Genomic DNA, 25,037 nt, shown 5'->3' with positions numbered 1-25,037 from the left:
TCCCTTGACACTTGATACTTTCAAAAAGTCTCCTGTACGGATGAAATAACTGGGCAACATTTCCCAGACTGGGCAAGCAGCATGTGAAATAAAATATGAATGTCTGTCTGTTTACTAGATCACTGTGGTGGTGGTCATAACAACAAACAGTTTTAAAAAGCTTTGACTTATAAAGTAACCTCCCGTTTCTTCTGCTCTCTGGACTACTCCTGCAGTCTCAGCAATTAGCAGCTCACTGGACACTTTTGGGAACGTAAGGCTGAATTACTTTCACAGAAAGCTGCATTTAGTACACTACAAGGCTGACATCACTAAAACAAAAGTTCAGTCATGTAGGGATGTGGCAGAGGTCATCGTGCAGCACATTACTAATATGCTGGGGGGAAAGATTATGTCAGCTGCCTGCTAGTGTCCACATCCAGGATGCAATCTCCCCAGGGGATAAACACTCTTGGCAAGCACTGAAACCCAGAAATCTTCACAAAGCTGTTTGCAATTTGCAGCCAAAGCTATCCACAAATCCTGGGACCCAAGACTACAGTCCTTGACAGCACAAGGCTCCAGACATTTCCACGGGGAAGTTTCATCTATAAGGATGTAGAAATATAAAACAAAGTTTTGCTCAAAGTAACTGTTTGTCAGATCATGTGCCTCTAATTTGGTTTCCAGTGACATTGCACAGCTGCAGCCGATGGATTCCAGCCAGGCAAAGCAGTCACTGAGGTTCTTTTTGGTTTAAATTTAGTATCTGAACATGTTTTGCCCATCATTAAAATAGAGTAATAGCTCAAAAGTGAACTATACATGTCAGAACTGCAAAGAATTTACGAGGTCACCTAGTCCCATCCACAGAGCAATGCAGGACCGAAAACAGATTGTAACAAATACTGAACCGAGCTCCATTTGTTGGTTTTTTTCTTTCTTTTTCCTATTATTTTTTCTTTATTGTAATTATTAATCAGTATATTCGTAAGTTTAAAAAACAACCACAAATGCCAGTGTAAACATGCTTCAGGTATATAAGTAATATAAAGTATTGCACATACAAAAGTCCTATGTTCAGTATCTCCTTATGGTGCTACTTCATTGGAGTTGTGCAGATGATGTGACTGCAACGAGCTAGCTGATCTTACTTCAGAAGCTGCTACACACAACAATATTTACAAAAGCTAGAAGCTATCTTTTAATGGATGGATGATTTTGCCTGGAATGTACAGGATACAGAGGTGTGCAAATGTGGGATGAGCTTGCTTTGTGGTGGTATTTATCAGGTGATCTCTCTACAAGGGGTCCGCTCAAATCCATTTGGGGGAAGGGAGCTGTTAAAGGTGTTCTTGAAAAAGAAACGGGGAAGTGGTCAGGCCTCCCTTGCGTCTCCTCCTCTCATTAGGTCTCGTGGGCACACGGCATCTGGTGAGCTACAGGCTCCACAAAGTTCGTCTTGCAAATATGCCTTTGAGATGAAGATGGAACACACCTGCTCAAGTTCCCTCACTCTCACTTGGATTTCACAGGACAGCCTGCATGCAGGAAATGGTAGAACTGCAAAATGTCCTGTCTGACTGACAGAAGGGACAATGTCTCATGACTAGTCCTGTCCCTCTCTTAGAAAGCAGGAGGGCAGTTACCTAAAAGGATCCAAGCAGTAGCAAAATGGATCAGGCCATTTGCTGATTAAGATTCTGACATGGATTGAAAAGAAAACAAGCTCAGGAGAAGGAATGGGTAGTGTATGCTTCAGAAAATGAACAACCCCTCTGGAATTTTACACAGTATTTCACTCTCACAGGCAGCACTCTAGGACTCAAAGCTTTCAGGCACAAATTTGCATAGATCAGTGACAGTAGCCCTTGCTGAGATAAGAACCATTTGCTAATAGAAGAGAGTGAAGCCTCTCTTCTTCAGAATCCTCAATCCAGGAACAAAAAAATAATTCCTAAATGTGTATTCTTCCCTTTATCCAATATCTTTCCTTCTTTTTGTTTATGCTTGACTGCCTGTCATCCTATTTTTCTTTATAAATACAAATCCTGCTCCCCTTCTCTGCAAGACTTTGTTTAAGAAGTAATTTTTTTCAGCCCTAAACTTTGCTCAAAACAAAACTTTAAATATGCTGCCAGCTTGTAGACTCTAAAATGTAAAAAGAAAAAAAAAAAAAAGGCAAACATTTCTTTAGGTGAATAAAGTGTTAGATCTACAACACAAATGAAACAGAAGATACAATGGCAGTAGCCATTCCATTTTAAGAGGCCACTTCAAAAAAGTAACAGAGCAGTGGCAAAAAAAATTTATCATAGCTCAAAACACCTAGGCCTTCTCCAGATCTCCAGTGAGGCTGTGATAATTTAAACCAGTGTTTCACAAATGACTGTGTCCTGTGTCAGCAGTACAGGTGTCAGCCATCTGCAACACAATGAGAGGGTAACCCATCCCCTGCTCTATACTGTGCATGGACTTAGTTATCCGGGTGGGATACTGCCAGGTTTGGGTTGAAAGAGATACAACATGTACTTGTTTATCACGTCTCATCTTGTAAAACGTTGCATAAATTCTCTGCTTTGCAAAACACCTTGTAGCCAAGAAAGATGTGTGTACAATGGGTTTACTTTTCTATTGACATGCAGGGTAAGTACATGGTTTCTATTTTTTTTACTTTCTTCTCTCAAAATCTAAGTTGATGATTATATCAGATACTTGTTCTGAAAAGGTGGAAAAAATAAATAATTGTGCCTCATCTACAAAGTTCTTTACAGACTACCTTTGTTTTTCAGAAGTACTTTCACAGTACTGATATATTGCTTGTCTCCCTGAGCCATAATTTCATGAAAGTTCTTATTCTTAGGGAGGTGTCAAAGGTATTCTGCATGATACAGTAGCATTCAGAAGTTTTGTCCTGGTCCATCTTCTAGACAATACAGCAATGCACGCATTCTCTCCTTGGGAGATTTGGGCTTGTTCTGGAAGCATCTCAGTATAGCATACGTGTTCAAAAGCTTCTGCTGAAACATAGACTGAGTGGAACATGGGATAAACATTCTGCTGAGTGGTGAGTATGTTTGCAAGGCAGTAATAAAGCTGCTTTCTTTAGCAAGGATGGCCATCATGTGGCATGTTCTCAGAATGCTGCATAGATCAGGATGCGACCATGTGACCACGTCACTTGCAGGTACAAAGGAAGATTGGTGGAAGGAATCCTTCATTTAATCCTCATCGTGTTTCTAGCCTCAGCCAGGATTCTGACTTGTAGTTTCAGTCTCTTCCTCTATGCATCAGTAGTCTTGTTGTTTGTCAGTTGTTCTCTGTCAGCCATGTCATCTTGAGGAGGTCTAGCTCTGTCAAAGAAGCCACACTGCAGAAAGCAATCAAAAAAACAAAGGCATCATGGTAAGACAAACACAGGAAGACTCGGCTGCAGTTTGATTCTTCACTCAGTCAACCTGAAAGGTCAGGTATAATTTAAGGCAGGCTGACAGGACTGTGACTTTTTTAAATATCTATTCAAATTGTTTCCTATGAAAAATGAAAGTTTTAGGTGCAAGGCATTGAGCTGCAAAGTACAGCTTCAAAAATTCAAATGAAAGCTGTCTGTGCAGGAGATGCAAAGTCGTGCACTGACAAGGCGAGTCGGGAAAGTTAGCATAGGCTGGACACATAACCTGTAACCTTTAGGCAGCTAAGGGCAGACAAGCCATATCCTAAGTTAAGAATTTTTTTTAAATATATTTTTTAAAAATTTGGATCTGAGAGGAAAGCCCAAAGCTGTGCTGGCTCCCTGTAATATAGCAGTTTCCAACAACTTGTATTAAAACTTGTGAAGGGAGTGTAATGACCAACACAGAACTAGAAAACTTTAAAAACAGAAGATATGACATACTAATATAAAAGGAAAGCTTCTAAAAATGAATTGTCAAGGCTGAGAGTGTTGTTGAATGCTGACAAAAACTGGAAATTCCTGAAGTATTCAGAGAAAACAAAGTTAGAGTCACTTCTTTTTGAACCTAAACATCCTGAAAGAGAGGATCATAGGTCTTGGGAAAAAGAGCCAAACTCTGTATGCCCACTTACAGCCAGACTTCAATAATAAAGGAGGACTTTGAAAAACAAGTTCCCTGCATAAAGGTCAGTGACACTATTAGCATGTCAGAAATGCCAAAACAAAAAAAGACACATATATTGTTGCTTTTGTTCCAAACTGTTAAAAGAACACAAAATTCCAGCCTCTCTTTTTCTTATCTGTTAGTATCTTTCAGGCCTTTTTAAGGTAACAGTAATAATGCAACATACCTTCCATAAAGCTAGGGTCAACAGAGCTAGTACCAGTAGTCCAAGAAGTATTGCTAGTATTATAACCCATAAAGGGATTACAAAAGATACATTTGGAGTGGACCAAATTACAGATGTTCTGATCTGGAATAGAAAGAATCCATGAAATGAACAAAAATTAAGCAAGTAAAGCAAATCTGACAGTAGAATACAGAAGTTATAAGCATTCACTCCAAAGGCATTTTGCAGATTAGAAACACACTTGGCTTGGAACTCTCCCATGTTGGCTTCATTTACTGAAAGTTCCTTTCCACTTGTTCGTGATAATTACTAGAAATGGGATTTGTACATATTCAAAGGTCTTGTTGTATCAGACATATAAATAATTTTCACTAATAGAGAGCAGCAAAAACTCCCTTCTGTGGACATGCTTCAAGAAGAGTCAAGGAGCAAAATCCTACTCACAAGTATGCTGTGGTACAGCCTTGGCCAGTAAAACTGACTGACACTGAATTACTCTGAAACAATGGTTGACTTCAGCCCAAACTCTTAATTCAAACCACAACTGATACCAGCTACATTGTTCTAATTTTACTTCTGCTGACACACCACTATGCATTTTTTCTGTGACTTACACTTCAGGTAAGCAGTCCAAAATGAAACTCAAGCAGAGTGCATAGTCCTTCTGAGCATGGCACTGTGGAGCTGGGGCAGTGATGTGATAGATGACTTACAGCAACCATCTTAACAAGTATTTGTAAACAACAGAAAAAGCAGACCCAAGCAGGGCTTTCTGTCCTCTCAAGTCTGACAAAATTACTGACTCCATTTTACAGTAAGATTAAACCCAAGGGAAGGCCTATTTGCTTGCAAAACTTTGCTTCTGCATTTCTGGTATTTATAGCTTGAGCCAAATTCCTAGGTGGCACAATGTGACCGAGACAAATGCAATGGGAAATGGAATCAGTCTCATGGCTCTGGACCGGACTGGGTAACATCAGCAAATAGGAACAAAAAAGACTCTGGCAAGCTGCGGGCCAGGTATGGATGGGTTGGTAGAGGGACAGCCTACTGAAACTGTACATCCTGAATATGGAAATTAGCAGAAAGGGCAGCTACTTGTGTAGGAAGGGCTTTTGGTTTACACAAATCTTAAGATAGTATTTGACTGAACCCCAGCTGTCAACCATCCAGTCTAAGGCAATGATTTCAGCAACACCACTGCTCTCAGACAGGGGTGAGCTCAGCTGCTGCCTGCTGTGGTGTAGGAGCTGAATTGCTCATAGGACTGCTGACTGACTGCACAGGAGCATGGCAACTCAACTCTTAAGTAAAGTGCTTGAGTTCACTGTTCAAACTCAGGTGGGGTCAATACAGACCTCAAAACATGATTTATATTTTGCAGATTATCAGTGGACACTGTCTGTTTCATTAGGAATGGTGGATTTCATTAGGCTTTGGATAAAGCTGATAGTGTATGGAACCACAAGGACCTATGGAGCCATTCCATATCTTCTTCCATGCACCACTTCTAAGATGTTTGATGTATTTGTGCGTTGTGTTTTCTTTCCTCTTATGCTGTGAAAATATTAAGGCAACCTAGGTCTTGTGATACTCATACAGCACCTGTTTGCTTGGATAAGGACAGGGACATCTGGGTCTGTCTGAGGACACACTGCAACCAGTTATGAGTGGTATAGCAATGCTCAGCCTTGCCTGTACCCCACAAGCTCAAAATCCTCTCTCCCTTCTTGCTTCCATCGTTCTGCCTTTACAGACAGTAAAGTGCAATTTACAGTGTAATATCAGTAGCTCAGCTGGAGCCTGAGAAATGTTGAAATATAAACAAGAAACTTTAATCTTATAAAAGTGCAGAGATCATGTTAATAATCCTTAGGTTATCAGCAATGAGTAAAACAGACAGCACAAATTAGGCCTATCATGTATCAACCAGATAGTTTGCAGCAGCCTCTTTCTTCTCATGCAGCAGGAGTGAGACCAATAGCTATTGAAGTATTTGCCTGCTAAAATCTTAAAACAGTGTTGCCCAAGAATACTTCTTTGTCTTAGGTTTCTGAAAGCAAGGAAGGGTTGTGCTAAGTGCTTGAGATTTACTTCCTGAGCAGAGTATGTAGTTGTCAGCCTCAGTCCTGCCTGCGTGCATTACCAGTGGAACATAATGCTCCTGGGCTGCCTTGTTTTATATGCTATCCAAAGACTTGCAGGGCTTACTAATGCAATTCCTGGAGAACAGTTTGACACTGCAAGTCCTGAACACCCACAGAGATGAGGCAGAAGCTGGAGGGGAAGAAAGAAACAAAGCATCCCTTCAGTTTTGCCTGCCTCATTTTCACCATTTCCACAGAAGACTGTCCCTCCTCCACCCCATGCTGTCCACAACAGTTTTACACATGATTTTGATTTAAGACAAGTTTGTATTATTCAGCTTGGATTTCTGTTCTTCTCCATGTGGTAGTTTTAGTACTGCCAGATCAGAGCCAGGGAACATTTTGGGAGGGATTTATCTATTTTCATCTAAGGTGGCCAATATGAAGAAGTGGAATTTTTACACAAGTGGTGTGTGTTGGCACTGTACTTCAGATGGTACTTCAGTCGGCTTTCCTCTCCATTCAGGGCTAGAAGACTTTCTTTTACTGAACACTGGAAACAGGGATTGCTTCTCTGTCAGGCTGGTGGAAAGCACACCTCACAGACTTGAGAGGAGCCATCTGACTTTTGGCCTTATCACACTGCTGAACATCTCACACCTTTCATGCACAAAGAGATGACAAGGAATGCCAACTGGCTCAAACACTGAAAGGAGGGTGAAGCCACTTGAGAGTTACAGGCAGAGCCTTTGTCTGCTATTGGAAACAAAATCCAAGCTCATTTTAGTATGGATGCTGTATGAGTCTTAGCTTCAGAATCACTCTTGTGACTCTCTGAAAGTCACTTGTTGCTCATTAAAGTGTTCTAATTTTTTTTTAATGTGCCACAGTTAAGCACATTGTAAGTGAAGAAACACTAGATTTATTTGCCATTGATTTTTGCACAGGTTGGACTTCGCTCCTGATCTTGGTGCTACTCAATTTAGCTTCAAAATTGACTTAGATTTCAGTGGAAAGCAGCACAATGCAGAGAGAAGCATGAGTGCTGAGCTGTCTGTTCATCTGCAGGCCCTTGGGGATAGATGGGAATTAGGTTTTACTGGTGCAAACATCCAGTGTCAGTGGTCAGAATGCAGTGAGATACTAGTGAGATTCTCACAAAGCTCTTTTTTTCCTCTTGTCTTTTAAAATAAACACAAATAAAATTCACTCCTCTATTGTTTAATCTGCTACTTTGATAAACAGCAGCTAAATTAATTATTATTCTAATGCTACCCCTTTTTCTGGCCATGATGACCTTCCTCTAATCTTTACTCATTTTGCTTTCAGAGACCGACAAACAGGAAATCTTTAGTACTCCTACTTGATCCCATCCAACCTTTGCAGCATGATTTTCTTGTATGTTCTGAAAAAATGCTCAAAATAGAGTGTAGAAGCTCCATTCAGCTTAGAATCATAATTAATACTGACATTTATGCTTACATTTTACTAATGGTTTTGGAAATATATTTCATAAGGGATATAAGCACATTTAAAATTAAAGTACTCATTTCTGTGTAGTATCTAAAAGAGTTAAGAGCCTGAGTCTGAAATAAATTTTATCACTGTAGGACACTGCTCAAATAGTTTATACTAAAGCCATTCCCTCTGAAGATCCCATCAAGCATTTAAGAAAAGCAATCGTGTTTTATTAAACTCCCAAATTGTTTCAAGAATAATAAATTAAAATGGAACAAATTACTGCTTATTCTAACTATACTTTTACAATAAAAACTACTATTTCACCTTGCAGATGAAATTCATCAAGTAGGAGAGTATTATTTAATAATGATACAGCTATTTGTAAGGAAATTCAAACAATTGTGCAATATACAGTTGTCATTCCAAGCCTATCAAAATCAGTGGAAATACTTCTGTTGATTTCAGTGGATTTTGGTTTAAGCTCCACTAAGGTCCAAGCTAACTTCCTGTTTGATACCATTTTCACTCTGATGTTTTACTGTAAAAGATTTGCATTTCTTACATTTACATAACCTTTCTCACATCTATGTACAATGACCCTGTGTTCAATATATAGACCCAAATTCCACAATAATGGAAGTAAAGACCTCAGTGCTGTAAGTACATACATACATGACTATATAGGCTACTGATGTGTTTGGGATTATTTATACCCTTGAAATCAAATATTTGGATCAGCCTGCAAAATTGGAACCTAGTGCTGTATGCATTAAATGAAGGACATATGCTCTGTTCTTTTAGAATATATTCTCTTCACTATATGAACTGTAAGGTATTAGCTGGTTATGAAATACATACTTTTAACAATTAATTTTAAAATCTTAAAATCTCTATTCCACTTCCACCACTGCATTGTCTGAAAGAAAACCATAAACTTTCAAATAAATCTTGGGAAACTTTTAAAACACAGCTAGTGAAGCAGCAAAAATATTAAGCATTGCTCAACTTCAAGCAAATATTTCTTCTTCCAAGTGGAACATCAAAAGATCTTATGCATATAACACATCAAGCTGTAGAACTGGCAAGTATCCACTGCCATGTCCAGATATGAAACGACATAAAAGCACTATCATTTTTCAACATTTTACAGTTGCCATTACAGACATTTTGCTGTAAATCATTGGCAGCAAATAACAAGCATTATACTGGCTGGGGTAAGAGAATGAAATGCTTATCTGATCACTTGATAGATCATCTGATGCTTGTTGAGAACAGCAGGCTATCACCTGGAGTAAAGCACTTAAGTTCAGATGAAGGCACCACTATCAAGAGAGTTCTGCATAACATGTGTTTCTGGTATGGAACACATGCTGCAGGAATATAAAAAGAGCCTGAGTGTATCTGTCAGCCTGGAGCCTTTGAACCTTCCTGGATGAATACAGCACTAAGCATCAAATCTCTCTGGTGAAATTGTGGTTCTCTCAATGTTGAGAGTTTGGAGTCACTGAGATCTCATCTTATGTCTTCCAAGAGCAAGTATTAATCAACCATTCAATCAGTGCTTGTTCAAAACAACACTTCATAGCCTGCATCCTCTAAAATATATTCAATATATGTGGTAAAGTGTATTATTATGTTGGTTTTCCATAGAAGAAAACATTCTGTTCCCTATTACTGTATCTCAACAGCTATGATGTATTTCCACCAGGATTTGACTTGGAAAAGTTTGCACTGCACTTGCCTTTTAAAAGGACAGTAAATGATAAATCTTTGTAAGGAACAGAACAATAAGCCTGCCAATTTCAGATTACTCTTGCACTAGAATAGAATTTTGCACTCATATTTTACTCGTTTCCATCAGTAATGACAAAGCAGAGTGAATTTTAACCATGGTACTAGAGACTGTAAGAAGCAAATTCCTTTAAATTGCTCCCCAAACTCAGTTCTTTGGCACCAGCAAACAATTCAATCAAACTTATGCCTCCAAGATTAAGTTTTCATAACCAGGACCATACAAATCTTGCTCTACAAATAAGGGAAGGGCTTTTGTATTTATCAATCACATCTCCAGGCATTACCAGGTAATTTCATATCTTGCACCTGGTGTGCAGAGGTGGAAACCCTCAAGAGGCACACAGACCCTTCTGAAAACTGAGGTATCAAAGAAGCTTACAGGTAAAAAGGAGTTGCCATAGATAATCCATAAGTTCATGTGAGACAACTGCTGACTGAGAGAAGAGTGAGATCTCTAAACCTGACAGAAACAATTTTTTTTATTTTGCACAAAAAATTCTGCCAGATTTTTTTTAATCCCTAACAAGGTGATTAGATAATTTCTTTAATAATTTTGTTATTTTCTTCTGGGTGAAAAATCCATCCTGATTGCAATAATGCAGTCTGCACATTAATGCAGCAAGGAATTTAAAAATCAGTATCATATATCAGCAACTTCCGCAGAAAGCAATAAAGGTATTTCCTTTAGGTATTATTTCAAGAATTTACACTAGAAACTCAGGAAAGACTGATCTCAATATTTTAATCTATAAAAACTTTCACAGCTGTGATCAGTATGACCCAATACATGTGCTTCACACAAAGGTATCATTTTCAGTTACTTACTGCTATGCTTCCCTCAGGGAGCTGTGCTGGTTTCACTTTATATGGCATGCTCTTAACTTCGAAGGACACATTAGAAGAAAGAGTATAGAGATCATTCTTTCTCTGAAATTACATTAAAAAAGGAAATGATTAAAAACTATGTTTATACTTGAAACTCCTGTGAAAAATAAACAGAAAAAATGTAGAGCACTGATTTCCCAAGGCAAAGACAGTTTCTTCTGGTAAATGGTACAGCAATCCTGGGGCCTGTGTGTGCCCACGAGACAAATATGTAGCACAGCACAAGGCTGGCACACAAATGCCACATGTTCACATGGGGCAGAAGGGGCAGAGATGCAGACAGACAGAGCTGTTTCTCATATTTGTCTTTGAAATAGGAGATCGGTGAGGCTGAAGAAGGGAGGAGGTTTATGGGTTGTCTACATTTTAAAACCTTGCCTCTACTCACCAAGCCCAACAACAAATGTGGGCGTCTTGAGAAATTTTCAGGCCTACACTGGGACTCGCATTCTACTTACATTGGTAGGGCTCCCTGGTGGCATCAAAGCAATGGCTGTGCCTTCCCATCAAAGAACAACAGCAACACACATCTTTGCACTTCACATAGAGTGTAATCAATTTCCTGTTGCAGTAGAGCTCAAAAATCCAGAACATCTCACCTTGCTTTTTTACTACACTGTGCAACAGCAATAGGAAGCTTTGCAGTCACTGTTTAACTGGCTGCCAAGTAAAATATTTGTATAGCTTTCATTAAGCACTTCAACAAACCCAAAGATGTGCAGACAAAACAAAACGTATCTCTCTGTTTTCTGTCTTTCATTTATACTCACTTGTATTTATAAGATATAAAATGAGATTATGTTAGATTAGGCATCACCTTCCCTGGTTTATACGGACTAAAATCTGTGGTACATTGTGTAGCTCATGCTGTGAGTTGTAATTAGTGCATTCACCTCATGTGGAAGCCAGGTAGGCACTGACACACCACATCTGACCAACTGTGCGTCTCACTCTGCTGCTCTGATCTTGACAACAATCTCCCACTCTGTGCAAACTGTCTTGAAATGACAGTTAAGTGCTGGTATGAAAAATATCTGCCTCAATCTGTCGTGAACTGGCGTAAGCACAGACACGTCCCTTAAAAGAGCCTCAACGGTTGCAACATTTACTACAAGGGATACAAATATTTTCCACGCACATTTTGAATCCTGCTGAGCCCTTGGCATCATCGGCATCTACTTGGAATTAGCTGTTAAGTTGAAGTTCACCAGGTATCAAGTAAGTCTGTCAGTTCACATTGAATTCGACATCTTTCTATTTCACTGAATTTTATTCATTACCAACAGAATATCCTGCACTCTGACTATGTCTTCTTTTTCTTGTTTTTATCCAAAGGAAGGATGGCTGAATGGTTACACTGCTCTTCTAGAACTAAAAAACTTGTTTCTAATTCCAGCCCTGCAGCTGTTTTGTGGAGCAAAGACTGGGGTAAGAAGACCTGGGCTACTGTTTCTTCACTGATGGAGAACAGTTTGTAAACATTGCCTAGCATAACCTAAACCTGGGAGCCACCTTGAATGTGGTTGGATGACCGTGGTCCATCTCAAAGTTTTCAAAGAACTATTAAGGTTGGAAGGCACTTCTGGAGATCATCTACTTCAATGACATGCTCAGAGCAGGGTCAACTAGAGCAGTATGCTCAGGGCCATGTCCAGTTGGGTTTTGAATATCTCCAAGAATGAAGATTCCACAATTCTAAGAGCAATCTATTGCTGTGTTTGACAACTCTAACAGTAGAAAGTTCTTTCTTATGTTTAAGTGGAATTTCCTGTATTTCAATTTATGCTTCTTCCCTCTTGTCCTGTTCCTGGATATCATTGAGAAGAGCCTGGCTCTGTTTACTCCCTCCTATCAGATGTTTATACATGCTGGTAAGATCCTGCCTGAACCTTCTCTTCTCCAGACTGAACAGTCCCAGCTCTCTCATCCTCTCCTTGCACATCAGATGCTCCAAGCCCTTAATCATCATTGTGGCCCTTAGCTGGACTAATGTCCATCTCTCAGTTGCCCAGGGAGCCCAGGATTGGACAAAGCACTCTAGATCTGCTTCACTAAGTGCTGAGTAGATCAAGGGCACACACACATGGTCAACTTGGAGTACACCAGTATCCCCAGATCCTTTGCTAGAACACTGCCTTTCAGCTGGTTGGCTCTGAGCCTATGTGTAGGGTTATTCTTCCTGTGGTTCAGGATTTTGCATTTCCCTTTGTCACACTTCATGAAATTCCTGCCAACCCACTTCCCCAGTCTGTCGAGGTCTCTCTGAAGGGCAGTACAACCATCTGGTGTACCAACTATTCCTTCCACTTTTCTATCACCTGCAAACTTGCTGAGAGTGCACTCTGTCTCATTATCCAAGTCATTAATGATGTTAAACAGCATAAGCCCCAGTACTGACCCTGGGGTGTATCATTAGTAACGAACGTTCATACTTCAAGCTTGGCAGTTCAGTCAAATTTGAATCCATCTTTCTGTCCACCTATCTTCACTTGTTTTGATAGTGTCAAAAACCTTGCTAAAGTAAAAATAAAGAACGATTACTACTTTCCCTTTGTCCACCAAGATGAACCTCATTTACTTCATTGCAGAAGGCTATCAGGTTGGTCAAGAATGATTTCTCCTTTGAAAATTCAGGCTGACAACTCCCAATCACCTTCCTGTCCTCCAGAATGGCTTCCAGATTTTTTTTCTCCATCACCCTCTCAGAGATTGAAATGAGGCTGACTGGCCTGCCGCTCTTCCTAATGCAGTCCAAGAGTCTGTCAGCTTTCTTTCCTTCAAGGGCACACACACATGGTCAACTTGGAGTACACCAGTATCCCCAGATCCTTTGCTAGAACACTGCCTTTCAGCTGGTTGGCTCTGAGCCTATGTGTAGGGTTATTCTTCCTGTGGTTCAGGATTTTGCATTTCCCTTTGTCACACTTCATGAAATTCCTGCCAACCCACTTCCCCAGTCTGTCGAGGTCTCTCTGAAGGGCAGTACAACCATCTGGTGTACCAACTATTCCTTCCACTTTTCTATCACCTGCAAACTTGCTGAGAGTGCACTCTGTCTCATTATCCAAGTCATTAATGATGTTAAACAGCATAAGCCCCAGTACTGACCCTGGGGTGTATCATTAGTAACGAACGTTCATACTTCAAGCTTGGCAGTTCAGTCAAATTTGAATCCATCTTTCTGTCCACCTATCTTCACTTGTTTTGATAGTGTCAAAAACCTTGCTAAAGTAAAAATAAAGAACGATTACTACTTTCCCTTTGTCCACCAAGATGAACCTCATTTACTTCATTGCAGAAGGCTATCAGGTTGGTCAAGAATGATTTCTCCTTTGAAAATTCAGGCTGACAACTCCCAATCACCTTCCTGTCCTCCAGAATGGCTTCCAGATTTTTTTTCTCCATCACCCTCTCAGAGATTGAAATGAGGCTGACTGGCCTGCAGTTCTCAGAATCACACTTACTGAAGACAGGTGTGACATTTGCTTTCTTCCATTCCTCAGGAACGTCCCCCAACTACCATGGCCTTTCAAAGAAAATTGAGAGTGGACTTACATTGACATTGGCCGGCTCCCTCAGCCTTTGTAGGTGTATCCTGTCAAGTCCCTTGGACTTCAGTACATATAATTTGCTTAAATGTTCCCCTAACCTGAAGTTCCTCCACTGAAGGCAAATATTCATTGCTGCAGGTTTTCCCTCTGGTTGCAGAGGTCTTGGATTACTGTATGCAGATTTTATCAGTAAAGACCGAAGTGAAGGATGTACTGAGTAAGTCAGCTTTTTAGATGTCCCATTCAGCAGAAGATCCATCTTTTCCCCAGTCTTCCTTCTGTTGCTGATACAGAAACCTTGTTGACACCCTTTATATCTCTTGCTAGGCTCAGCTGCTGGAGGGGTTTTACTTTCCTAGATCAGTCCCTGCATCCTAGGACACTGTCTCTATAGTCCCCATGCAGGCCTTGCCCTGGGTCAACTGACTCTGCTTCCACCTTTTTTATGTTTCCTTTCTATGTTTGAGTTTTACCAGGAGCTCCTTGTTCATCCATACAGGCCTCCTGCCACCTTTCCTTGACTTTCTGGCATGTCAGGATGGACAGTTCTTGAGTCTAAGGGAGTTAATCCTGAAGAATCACTAACTCTCCTTGAGTCCTCTTCTTTCCTGGATCATCTCCCACAGAGTTCTTCCAAGCAGATCCCTGAAAAGGCTAAAGATTGCTCTCTTGAGGTCCACAGTTGCAGTTCTGGTATTCACCTTGTCTGTTCAGTCTTTTTTTTAAAACACTAGTTCTCTCTTCAAATATGTGTTTACCAATGACATGAAGCCAGCTCATTTATTGCTTTCTGGAATACATCTGGCTATGCCATAATTTTGTTCTCTCAAAATTACGTTTATTATCAGAGCATTCAACCTCTCCTTAGGGCTTACATTAGGTATGAGCAATATGAAGAAAACTGCCTCAAATGACCACAAAGGGTTAGTCCACTCAGCTCCTTAACATAGTTGGTATCTAATGAAAGGGAACTACCTTTTATCAACAGTGTTTAGAATAAAAAACCAGACTGATTTAATAACAGACTTGGTAAATAAGTATTTTTAATGCATTTTCATGGTGCTAAACATCTATGAGAGGGTTTTCAGAAAAAGAATTGTTCCTTATAACACTAATTATTTTCCATTTCCAGTTCACGCTGTTCTTCCTCTTTTATTCTACACCAGACTTCTCACACAGTCCCAGCATATATCTGTAGTTGTGCAATGATTTGCATTCAGAAAAAAAGCCTGAAAAAAGGCTTGTTTTCAATTCTAAGCAATTCATGTCAAGCAGGATTCTGGATATAAGTTATAGGCTTTGTGATCTGTAATGAAGGGAGCAGGATACGTTATATTATTAAAGAAGTAGACATTAGACATGGAGTCTGATTGGCTATGGTACATTAACTCTCTTGAAACATCACATCATAAAGGAAACAGAGCCTTCATGGAAAAATAAATCCTTTCACCTACTATGCATGGCCAATTTCATTTTCAGCTACAAGAACATGAGAGGACAGTACTTTTTGTGTATTAATGCTTGTCTGGGGTTAATAACATTGGGTTGTGCCCACACTTATCAACTCTCCTTGGCCCTTCATTAGGCTCCTGGAAATGCTGCACATCTCACAATATAAAAGACTGGACAGTATTCTCCTGCATTCTCAGAATTATTTGTTTGTGACAAAAGACTTTAAAACAATGACTGTGGTCATCATCAGTTGCAAACAGGATTTTCACTTGCACTAACACCTTGGAGATACAGGCAGCTATCTCTCCTACAGCCTTGTTTATAACACTCAAGGCATTTGTGAGAAACAGCACTTCTTTAGCATATAGTTTTTAAATAGTGTATGTTTGAATATTCAGTGTTTACTGGCAGCAGCAGGACCTGTGGTTTGCAATTCAAGCTGAGGACTTTTATGGCTCAGAGGAAGGGGAAGAAGGCATTTGGTATCTGTGAATGTCAGTACCTAATCCAAGAGTAGGGAGCCTGGCCCTAGCCACTTTGGCCTTTTGAGGTTCCCCTTGTGGTCGAACAAGCAGAGCCTGCTCTTAGGAGCATCACTGAGACATCTATTTGCCAATATCCTGCCAAGCAGGCAAAACACACCCATCTCCTTTGCTGCTTGTGTGGTAGATTCCTGCTGGTGTACTTACTGAGGCTTCTCTCTCTGTACACACTTTTGTTTTGCAAATAGATTTTTGAACTGAAGCCTTTGTTTTCTTTAACATTTGCAAGACAGAGGAACATCCAGAAATGAAGGAAAGTGTTCCCAAAAAACATTCACTGCAGTGTTTCTTTAAGTACAATTGAGACAAAAAAAAATAATGTCAGAAGTGCTGGAAATTCTTGGTCAATTTGAAGAAGAGTCCTCCGGGCTCCAGTGGATTGCTGGTGGTTTCTGCAGGAAGCTCAGTCAAAGATCTGAAGTCTGCCCAAAACATGTTTAAGACACATGGAGGTTTTCTTAGTCAATGAGCAGACTAAAATGCAGGGACAAATCCGACCCACAGGTAGTTAGACTGTGGCTAGGAAAAACAAAACTTCTACCAGCGTAGGAAACCTGAGAGGTTTGAAGAGTTTTACTGCTGGAGAGACTTCCCAGAATAGCTTTGTTTTACTCCTTCTATGGAGAATTGTTCAACTTCTCCGAAATACTTTTCTTCTGGTTAGATGTAGCCCTGTGGCATCACTCTACCCAAAGGGCAGGTACCTTCTCTACTGCAAGCTGCATGACGCAGTGGAATTTTCCCCCCCGAACTTATTTCTGTTGCATACAGAGTTCAGTGCTGTCAGAACAATATTAGCTTTGCTTGATTAAAATTTGTTTCCCTTTGTGTCTGCTGGAGTCTGGCACATTTTGGAGACAAGAGAGTAAGCAGGATGGTGTTACCTTTTAAATATAAGCTTTGGGAATTTATTAGCTTGCTTTCTTTGACCTGTACCTCCAAAAACCTGAACTACTGCCAAAAATAGAGTAGCTTACATAAATGCTGAGAGTAGAGGTCATACAACTATTTGTTCTTTTATTAATTTGCTTTAAAATGCCTATATGACTCTGTGCATGGTCAAAAAGTACTCGTGTTATTTTTAACAAGAGGGTATTTCCACCAAAATGCACCTGTGACCAAAGACAATACAACCCCTTCATTGTATGACAATACATCCTCATCTCTATCATTAACTTCTTACACTTCACATGTTACACTTTTTACATTCATTTCAACAGACTATTTTGAGTTACAATAGAGGTATATTTTGTTCTGATTTCAGAACATTTTAATATAAAGATTTTAATGGTTGTTGATTTAAGGTATTTATTTCTCCATACACATAACATTACCTACACTTGAGCACATCTAGCAAGAATCTCATGTCCTGCTCTTGTTAACATTTTGGCACTATTTTAAATAACAATGAATGAAAACAAATCTAGCCCACATCCAAGAGATGTCCAGCCAGTTCAGCCCAGTGCCAAGGTCTCTTTCTTCCTAGCCTTCATTCCACATAAACAATCAAATTCAGAATAATGCAAAATTTTTGGCCCCACATTTTTCTTTTTTACTGAATTTGTTTTTTCAAATAACAACACTTGTTTGACACAAAGGCAAATTTCTTTGATGATTTACTCATTTTGTTATTGTATGTGGTTTGAAAAGCAGTGCATCAAATTTATGGCCTTTAATTCTCAGTCTGAATTAAAATAATCTACTTAAACTTCCATATGTGGCTTACATATGACAGTGAGAGACCAAGATCTCTCTCTCACTAATTTTTCTGGTGCTTCCCTTCTTCTGATCACAGATAGGAAAATTATGCTGCCTGCAGATACATGCTTTGAAAACACTAAGCAAGCTTTCCTTGAATGAGATATTTTCCACTGGGCAGAGAAAGAGGTTCTGTGCAGAGGCTAGAAAATACTGTTTCTTGGGGTTGTAGTCCACTTACAGATGGAATAATTACCTTCATAGTAGAGAGGAGAGAGAGAAAAGGGATTGAATAAAGGAGCCTGTAAAAGAAGCTGATCTCTCACCTGTCTTGGATCACCTCCACCAGCTCACCTCTGCTCTGACGGCAGACACACACGTGTTGCACTGAGGACAGGCTGTGTGGGCCCACTGGTTATGTGCACGCTGCCTCCAATGGCCTCTGTGCAGCTAAATTGCATCCTTGTCCAAAAAGCATTACCTGGCCTAGAAGATTTCTACCACACTAAAAAGAGTCTCTGAGTTCACCAGTAGTAAAACATGGAGATTCTCAACAAGATTTCTCAACAAAGAAGTACAATTAGAGAAGGCACTCTCACAGTGATGAGAGCTCCTGGTGCCGGGCAATACAGGCACAGGGAGATGAGAAGACTGGGAGGACTTAGAGCTGATGGCCCAAAATAACAAGGAATTACATAGTATTTTCCCTTCCAGACCTCTCAGTTTCTTTGTATGTCCTTGTAGAGGTGCAGCTTCAGCAGAAGGGAACACCATCATTCTATAAAGCAGGGATGTGGGGTTTCTCAAGCTACACAAATAGTCACATCTTCCAGTCACGAATTCTCTAACCACTAGACTGCCAGCTCTAGCTTCTGCCACTGAATATTGAATCAATAAAGTCCTCCCTAAACCTTTCAACTAATGCTGTAGATGCCTCCTGAGAATTTTTTTATTCTGCTCTCTGAGACAGCAGAAATAGTCTTGCTTAACTCTGATTTGGGTGCCTATGCTCCTGATAAGGGACAGCCCTCTTGCACCGCCCTGATGGTTAGTGCAAATCACTTTGTCTGAGGTACCACGTTGTCTCCATATGCTGTATAGGGAGCCAAGGTATTTAGTTTCAGGTTTTGTAATCCAGTTTGGGGCCAGGCACTTAAGATGTGGGTGTTGCAGCACTCATAACCTTTATTATGTCAAGCATCTATTTCCATATTTAGAAATCTAAAAGAAACAGGAGTAGTGTATGTTCAGAAACACTGAAATAAAAAGTCTTTAACAGAGAAGCCAAACATGGCTTTGTATTCGAAGGCAGCACCCAATTACAGTGTGGCTGCCATGTTTCTGTCACTTTTCAGCTTTCTCAGACTAAAACTAGATTTTTCTCCCTTCTAGCTATTACAGTTCATGTAGTCAGGGCTGCTAAATTCAAATACCTGGATCTACCTAAAAGTCAAGAAACAATGCAATTATATTCAATGACATTAAAAGAAAGTAAACATCAAACCTCTTGAGAACCTCAGACACCCTCTGTGGTTTTTTTACACTACTGCCTCCCCAAGCTCTCCCAGAAAGAGATTTTTATCCTTGTGAGGAAGCATAGAATCACAGAATTATAGAGACTGGATGAGATCATCAAGTCCAACCTATGAATGAACACCACCACATTGGCTAGACCATGATACTAAGTGACACATCTAGTTATTGTTTAAAGACCTCCAGGGAGGGTGACTCTGGACAGTCCATTCCAATGTTTGATCACCTTTTCCATGCAGAAGTGTTTCCTAATATCCAACCTAAACCTCCCCCGCTGCAGCTTCAGGCCGTGCCCTTTCATCCTGGCACTAGTTGCCTGAGACAAGAACTTTCAGTACAGGCTGAAATAATAGTCAAGAATGACCAGAGCTCCAATTCCCACAGTGCTGTAAGTGTGCAAAGAGCTTGGAGCCTGGAAGGATGTCACAAATCAGACAGATGGTACAGATTCATTATTTAGAAATATATTTTCAAAACAGATGTTTTACTAGCCAACTCCTGAGTCTTATATTAAAAAGCACCCATCAGAGTTCAAAGAACACTGGGCAAGATCCCCTTGGCTCTCCCTCTGATGACTCAGAAATACCATGATTAAGAGAAACGGGGACATAAGAGAAGCCTAACAGAACACAACGTAACATAACCATGTAAGGTTGTTTCTCTTTTGCATGAATCAGGCTGTTATTTGCTCCATCAGCAACTCTAAATCCAAAAGTCAGCTTTACTAAAGGCTTCAAATTTACAGCCAGGCTTTGAAGTTAATTCAAAAAAGTCTGTGATTCTTCTTGGCCTTTGCACAATGTCTGTTTCTATCTTTGTTGGCTGGTTGGGAAATTGGGGCTGCTTTATTTACTCAAACATGTCTAATCATTGCACGTCATTTAACTGTTATTTGTTATGGGAGTTTGGGCTTTAAGGTGACGGATTACAACTGTCATGAGGGAAAGACTGTTAAACCAAGTGGAAGAGGAAGGAGTCACTCAATACGTGACTGATCTTTTGTGGCAAGAAAATATACAGGCTGATCCATATAACTGCAATGAGAAGCATGCATTATTTCATTCTAGCATTAATCAATTACTTTTAATCTTGTTCTTATCAGGTTTGCATTGGCAGATCTATGACAAGAAAATACAAAATGACAGTGTGTTCTCAGCTTTAGTAAGCACAAACAATTGCTTCTGCAGATCATCACATCTTAATTTAGAACACAGTTTAGGAATGTTGCATGTCACCATTATCCTGCTTTCTTTGGCATATGAAAATTTTGTACATTAATTAACAGCATGAGCAAAAGAGTTTGGGATGTTGCTGCAGACACAGCAACTTTTCCTCTGAATTTTTTTACAAAACCATGAGTGTGGGGTTCAGTGGGAACCTTGAACAGTCTTCCTGGGCCCTTCACTGCAAAAAGAATATTGAGGTGCTGGAGCAGGTCCAGAGAAGATAATAATGAATCTGGTGAAAGGACTAGAGGGAAAGTCCTACAGGGAAAGGCTGAGGGAGCTAGTGTTGTTTAGCCTGGGGAAGAGGAGACTCAGGGGGCACCTTTTCACTCTCTTCAACTACCTGAAGGGAGGTTGTAGTCAGGTGGGAGCTGGGCTCTTTTTCCAGGCCACTGGCAACAAGACAAAAGGGCATGGCCTCAAGCTGCTCCAGGGGAGGTTTAGGTTGGATATTAGGAAGCATTTCCTCATGGAGAGAGTGATTAGACATTGGAATGGACTTTAGACATTGGAATGGACTTCCCAGGGAAGTGCTGGAGGAACCATCCCTGGATGTGTCCAAGGAAAGACTGGATGTGGCACTTAGTGCCATGGTCTAGCCAATGTGGTGGTGTTGGTCATAGGCTGGACCTGATGATCTGAAAGGTCTTTTCCAGCCTTGGTGATTCTGTGATTCTGTGAAAGCAAGTTAAGTGAGGAAAAAATTATTTATCTACTTTCACAACTGAGGAAAGAGAGAAATTACTTTAAAAGGTATGAGGAGCTTGATTTAAAGCTCCTGTTGTAAGTTAAAGTTCCTCAAATCTCCTCTTGCTAGAGTAAGAAGTACTGTGGGGATAAATAATTCTTCTTCCTCAGCTACAGGGAACTCAAGAAGGTTTCAGGTAGTATGACTGCAGAATTTCAAATTCCTTGAAGAAGGAAGGTGATAGTCAATCAGTTTGTTCAAGACAGGATCTGCAGTGATTTCCCAGTAATTTTTCAATGTGCTGCACAGTGTTAAAGACACAACAACCACACAGAACTAGAGACACATGGCCAGCCGTGAGGTAACAGCTCACAGTGCAATCCCTCTGCCTTATGCAGTGTAAACACAATGCTGAGAGAACGTAGAAGTTCAAAATGTAAGAATCTGCAGATAGGTTCCTTTTTCCCATGATCTGCACTGTCCCTTCTTTTTAGTGCTAAGTCACAGATTGTCAATACATTAGTGCTGTATGCCAGAGGAACCTTGTATGTATTATTCTTCCCTAGATCAGTGGAGAATGAACAACAATTAATTTTGGAAAATATCTGATGAAAGCAGAGCACATGATGCAGACCTAAGGAATTATTGGTTCCAGTCCAGGAAAGCAGAAAAAAAATCCAGGAAAGGTGTTTAAAAATAATGTTGGAATTTTCAGGTAAGATTCAGGGTATGAACTTGAGAGGGAGAGATAGTGAGAAAATTAAAAGTATACAGCATGCATGTGAACAGGAACCAGTGAGATGTTATCTTCAAATACAGTTGTAACAGAAAGGATTTGTATCTGGCCCATTTAATTTAATCATCTGTATTCTTAAATATCTGGTCAAATAAAAGATAAAGGCATCTTCATGTATACAAAGAGATTTTTGTGTGAATTACCTCCAGGAACGTTTGGGCCCATAGCCGGGACCTGATTTTTAGCGCCGCACTCTTCCCTCTTTCCAGTTGTCCCACAGTGCAGGAAATTAGGATACACTTCACATTTGTACAGTTCTGTGTACAAAATAAAGGGAAGTCATACCTATGCTTTAAAAAGGTACATAACCACTTTCAAATGCTATACATTAGCAAAACAAATCAACTTTCCCTTAAAGAGCTGCCTGAAATCCGTAATTTATTCTCATATACATGAGACAGCTCATGGGTCCTTGTGAGAACTATAAACCAAGGAGGAGATTCTTTTTGCACCACCAATGAATACAACTACCTATCTGTAGTAATGAAAACAGAAGTAATTACCTTCAGCAATATCTAGACTGAAGAACTTTCAAAATCAATCCTTCAAAGCATGTGCTTTGTCTTTATCTATCAGTCATTGTGATTTCAAGATTTTTTTTTTTTCCATTCTCTATGCCTGAAGTCTTTATTTACGTTCCTAAATCTTTCCACTCCTCTAACTCTCCTGGTTGTCTTACTGATATTTACAGTATAGCAGCCAGAACATTTGCTGAGCTGCATTAGTTGCTCTACTTGAAGCTTTTTGTCCATGAAATGTTCCTGATGAGCAGTGATTCTGGCTCATACACAGCGCTGAAGACAAAAGCCAAGCAGTGCAACTCAAAACTATATACTGCTAAAGTCTGCCAGAAGAATGTCACAAAAGAGGTTAAAAGCTGACTAGAAGCCACTGAAGTGCTGAATGAGCAGAGTCTCATGGGGTAACCACAGAAATGATGTGGTTGCTTGGGGTGTAGAAAGGAAAAAAGAGCTCACAGAAAAATTATTAAAAGCATGTGTTAAAAAAAGCATAGGTTTATATATACAGATGCATTCTACCTGAAAAGCTTTGCTGAAATTCAGGAGGAATGTTGAGGTTTTGATTAGTACTTTTATAAGAAAGCAGAGAATCCTTCCCTTACAGATGCTTTATTGACAGACATGATAGAAGGACTTGTGATCTCAGAAGCAAAGCTAAGTGTTCATCGGTACATCCCCCCTAGGAGAGTGAGAATGGCTGCACCACCAGAGCCCATACTTCAGAAAAAGAGATGATGATACATGTAAGAGATCTGAAAACACCCTTAAGGAATCCTTTATCTTCACAAACAGCTTTCCCCATAAATCTCTATCTTATTACAAGTTAAGTAGGAGCTGCATGCTTAATCACTGCTTTCTAAATCTGCCTGAAAATGAAACTGTAAACCCTGGAACTTGCAACCATAAACTTTCTTTTAAAATTAATATTTCAAACTATTTGTTTATTTGGCTTTTCATATTTAAACATCCTCCAACCAGATTTATTTATCTTGCAGGAAGGGGTAGAGATGTTTTCATTAATCATAGCAGCCAAAAACACATATTAACAAAAATAAATCATTAGTATGCAAAAAAGTCTACTTTTGGCTGACATTTTAGGACATGAACACATATTTCTGTTTTCCTTAGGAATGCATTTAGCCTGTAGTGATTTTCAGAACACTGTAACAACAGAACTAATGGAAGAGAAATAAATAAATAAAATAAATAGAGTAAGAGCTTCTTGGAGCATTTTTCCTCTCAGTGAAAATGCTTTGATAAAAATGAAATTAACTTAAAATTTAAAAAAATTTACAAATTTTACCAAATCATTACCTTTGGCTAATCAGTCATTTTCCAGAGCAACATTCATTTTCCATGTATACTTCAATTATGTAATTAAAAAATAAATAAATCTGTGCCTATGGTATGCAATGCTGAAGGCACATAGAATTGGGACAGCCTTCTAACTGAACAAATGACACAATTGCTTTACTGTGCCAATCCTCAGAAAGTCCTGCTGTATATCCAGTGGTAAGCACTGAACCCAATTTTGCTTATGAAAAGCATATTGTACTGGAAGACTGCTCCTCACAGTGTCAATTTTATACCACTAAGTACTCATCTAAATACTGTCTACATCAAGCAGCTGGAAAACCTCTGCTTTGTATTTTAATATGCAGACACAGGATATACTCAAGAACTTTCTTAACTGCTTTCAGTTGCTGCAGTAATTTCTACACTGGCAGCATCTAAGCCTAATCACCAAAAAGGATAACTGATAATTAAGGCATTATTGAAGAATGCATTACATGTTCTATGGTATTGACTGGCATGTCTTTGAAAGCCCAAGCATTTTTCCTTCAGCCTCAGTGGAACTGGATTCTTCCCAGGGCATTAGCCTGATGTAAGAATTACATAGGCATTGACATCAATTATTGTTTCAGATGGGTAGACTGTGATTTTGTTCTTAGTAACATTATAGTATTCATTTCTTTCAGTTTCTGTCTTCTCCCTGGTATGAAAATTGCCAGATTTTTGACAACTTTCAGAAGTGGTGTAATCATTCTATTACTCCAGAATACTTAGGTCTGTCAGGTTCTTTTCTTCTTACCAAATTCTAGTGATATCAAGGAACTCAAACATGAGCTTGCAGTAAACAACCTAATAAGAGACTGGACAGGATGAAATAAACTCAGCCTGAGGTTCAGAAAAAAAAATAGAAAGCAGTGATTGCATGAATCCCACAACTGACCTGAAGGTCACCACGACTGAACACAGCCTCTAAGCAGGGGGGAGCTGGTATCTACAATGCTTCAGTATCCTAGAGATGGGACACTGAATGCAGGAATGGAAAAAACACAACCCTCTGAAAATACAGCCAAGTCCAAATACTCAGGTACCAGAACTACCTTCCTGAAGACAGATCTTTGCTTGCACTCCAACATTGTCTGGAACATTAAAAATGCAGTGACATGTCCCATTGGCCTTGCCTGTGGCAAGGCAAAGGGAGTCCTACCTTTCTATGCATATATTGGTAC

General features: G+C 39.7%; 1 protein-coding gene across 1 annotated transcript in view; it reads right to left on the bottom strand.

Annotated features, from left to right (window-relative positions):
• Positions 1–3,262: 3,262 nt before the first annotated feature.
• Positions 3,263–25,037, bottom strand: part of ITGA8 (integrin, alpha 8) — a 93,127-nt gene continuing 71,352 nt past the window's right edge. Inside the window, exons 27-30 of the mRNA XM_010003618.1 lie at positions 22,141–22,254; positions 10,452–10,553; positions 4,285–4,407; positions 3,263–3,349 (exon numbers count right to left, since the gene is read on the bottom strand). Coding sequence (XP_010001920.1) covers positions 3,263–3,349; positions 4,285–4,407; positions 10,452–10,553; positions 22,141–22,254 — 426 coding nt within the window. The remainder of the gene's footprint in view (positions 3,350–4,284; positions 4,408–10,451; positions 10,554–22,140; positions 22,255–25,037) is intronic.

This window comes from Chaetura pelagica, unplaced genomic scaffold (assembly GCF_000747805.2).
Source record: "Chaetura pelagica isolate M959 unplaced genomic scaffold, ChaPel_1.0 scaffold418, whole genome shotgun sequence".
Classification (NCBI taxonomy): Eukaryota; Metazoa; Chordata; class Aves; order Apodiformes; family Apodidae; genus Chaetura; species Chaetura pelagica.
This window is presented reverse-complemented; position numbering and strand designations above follow the sequence as displayed.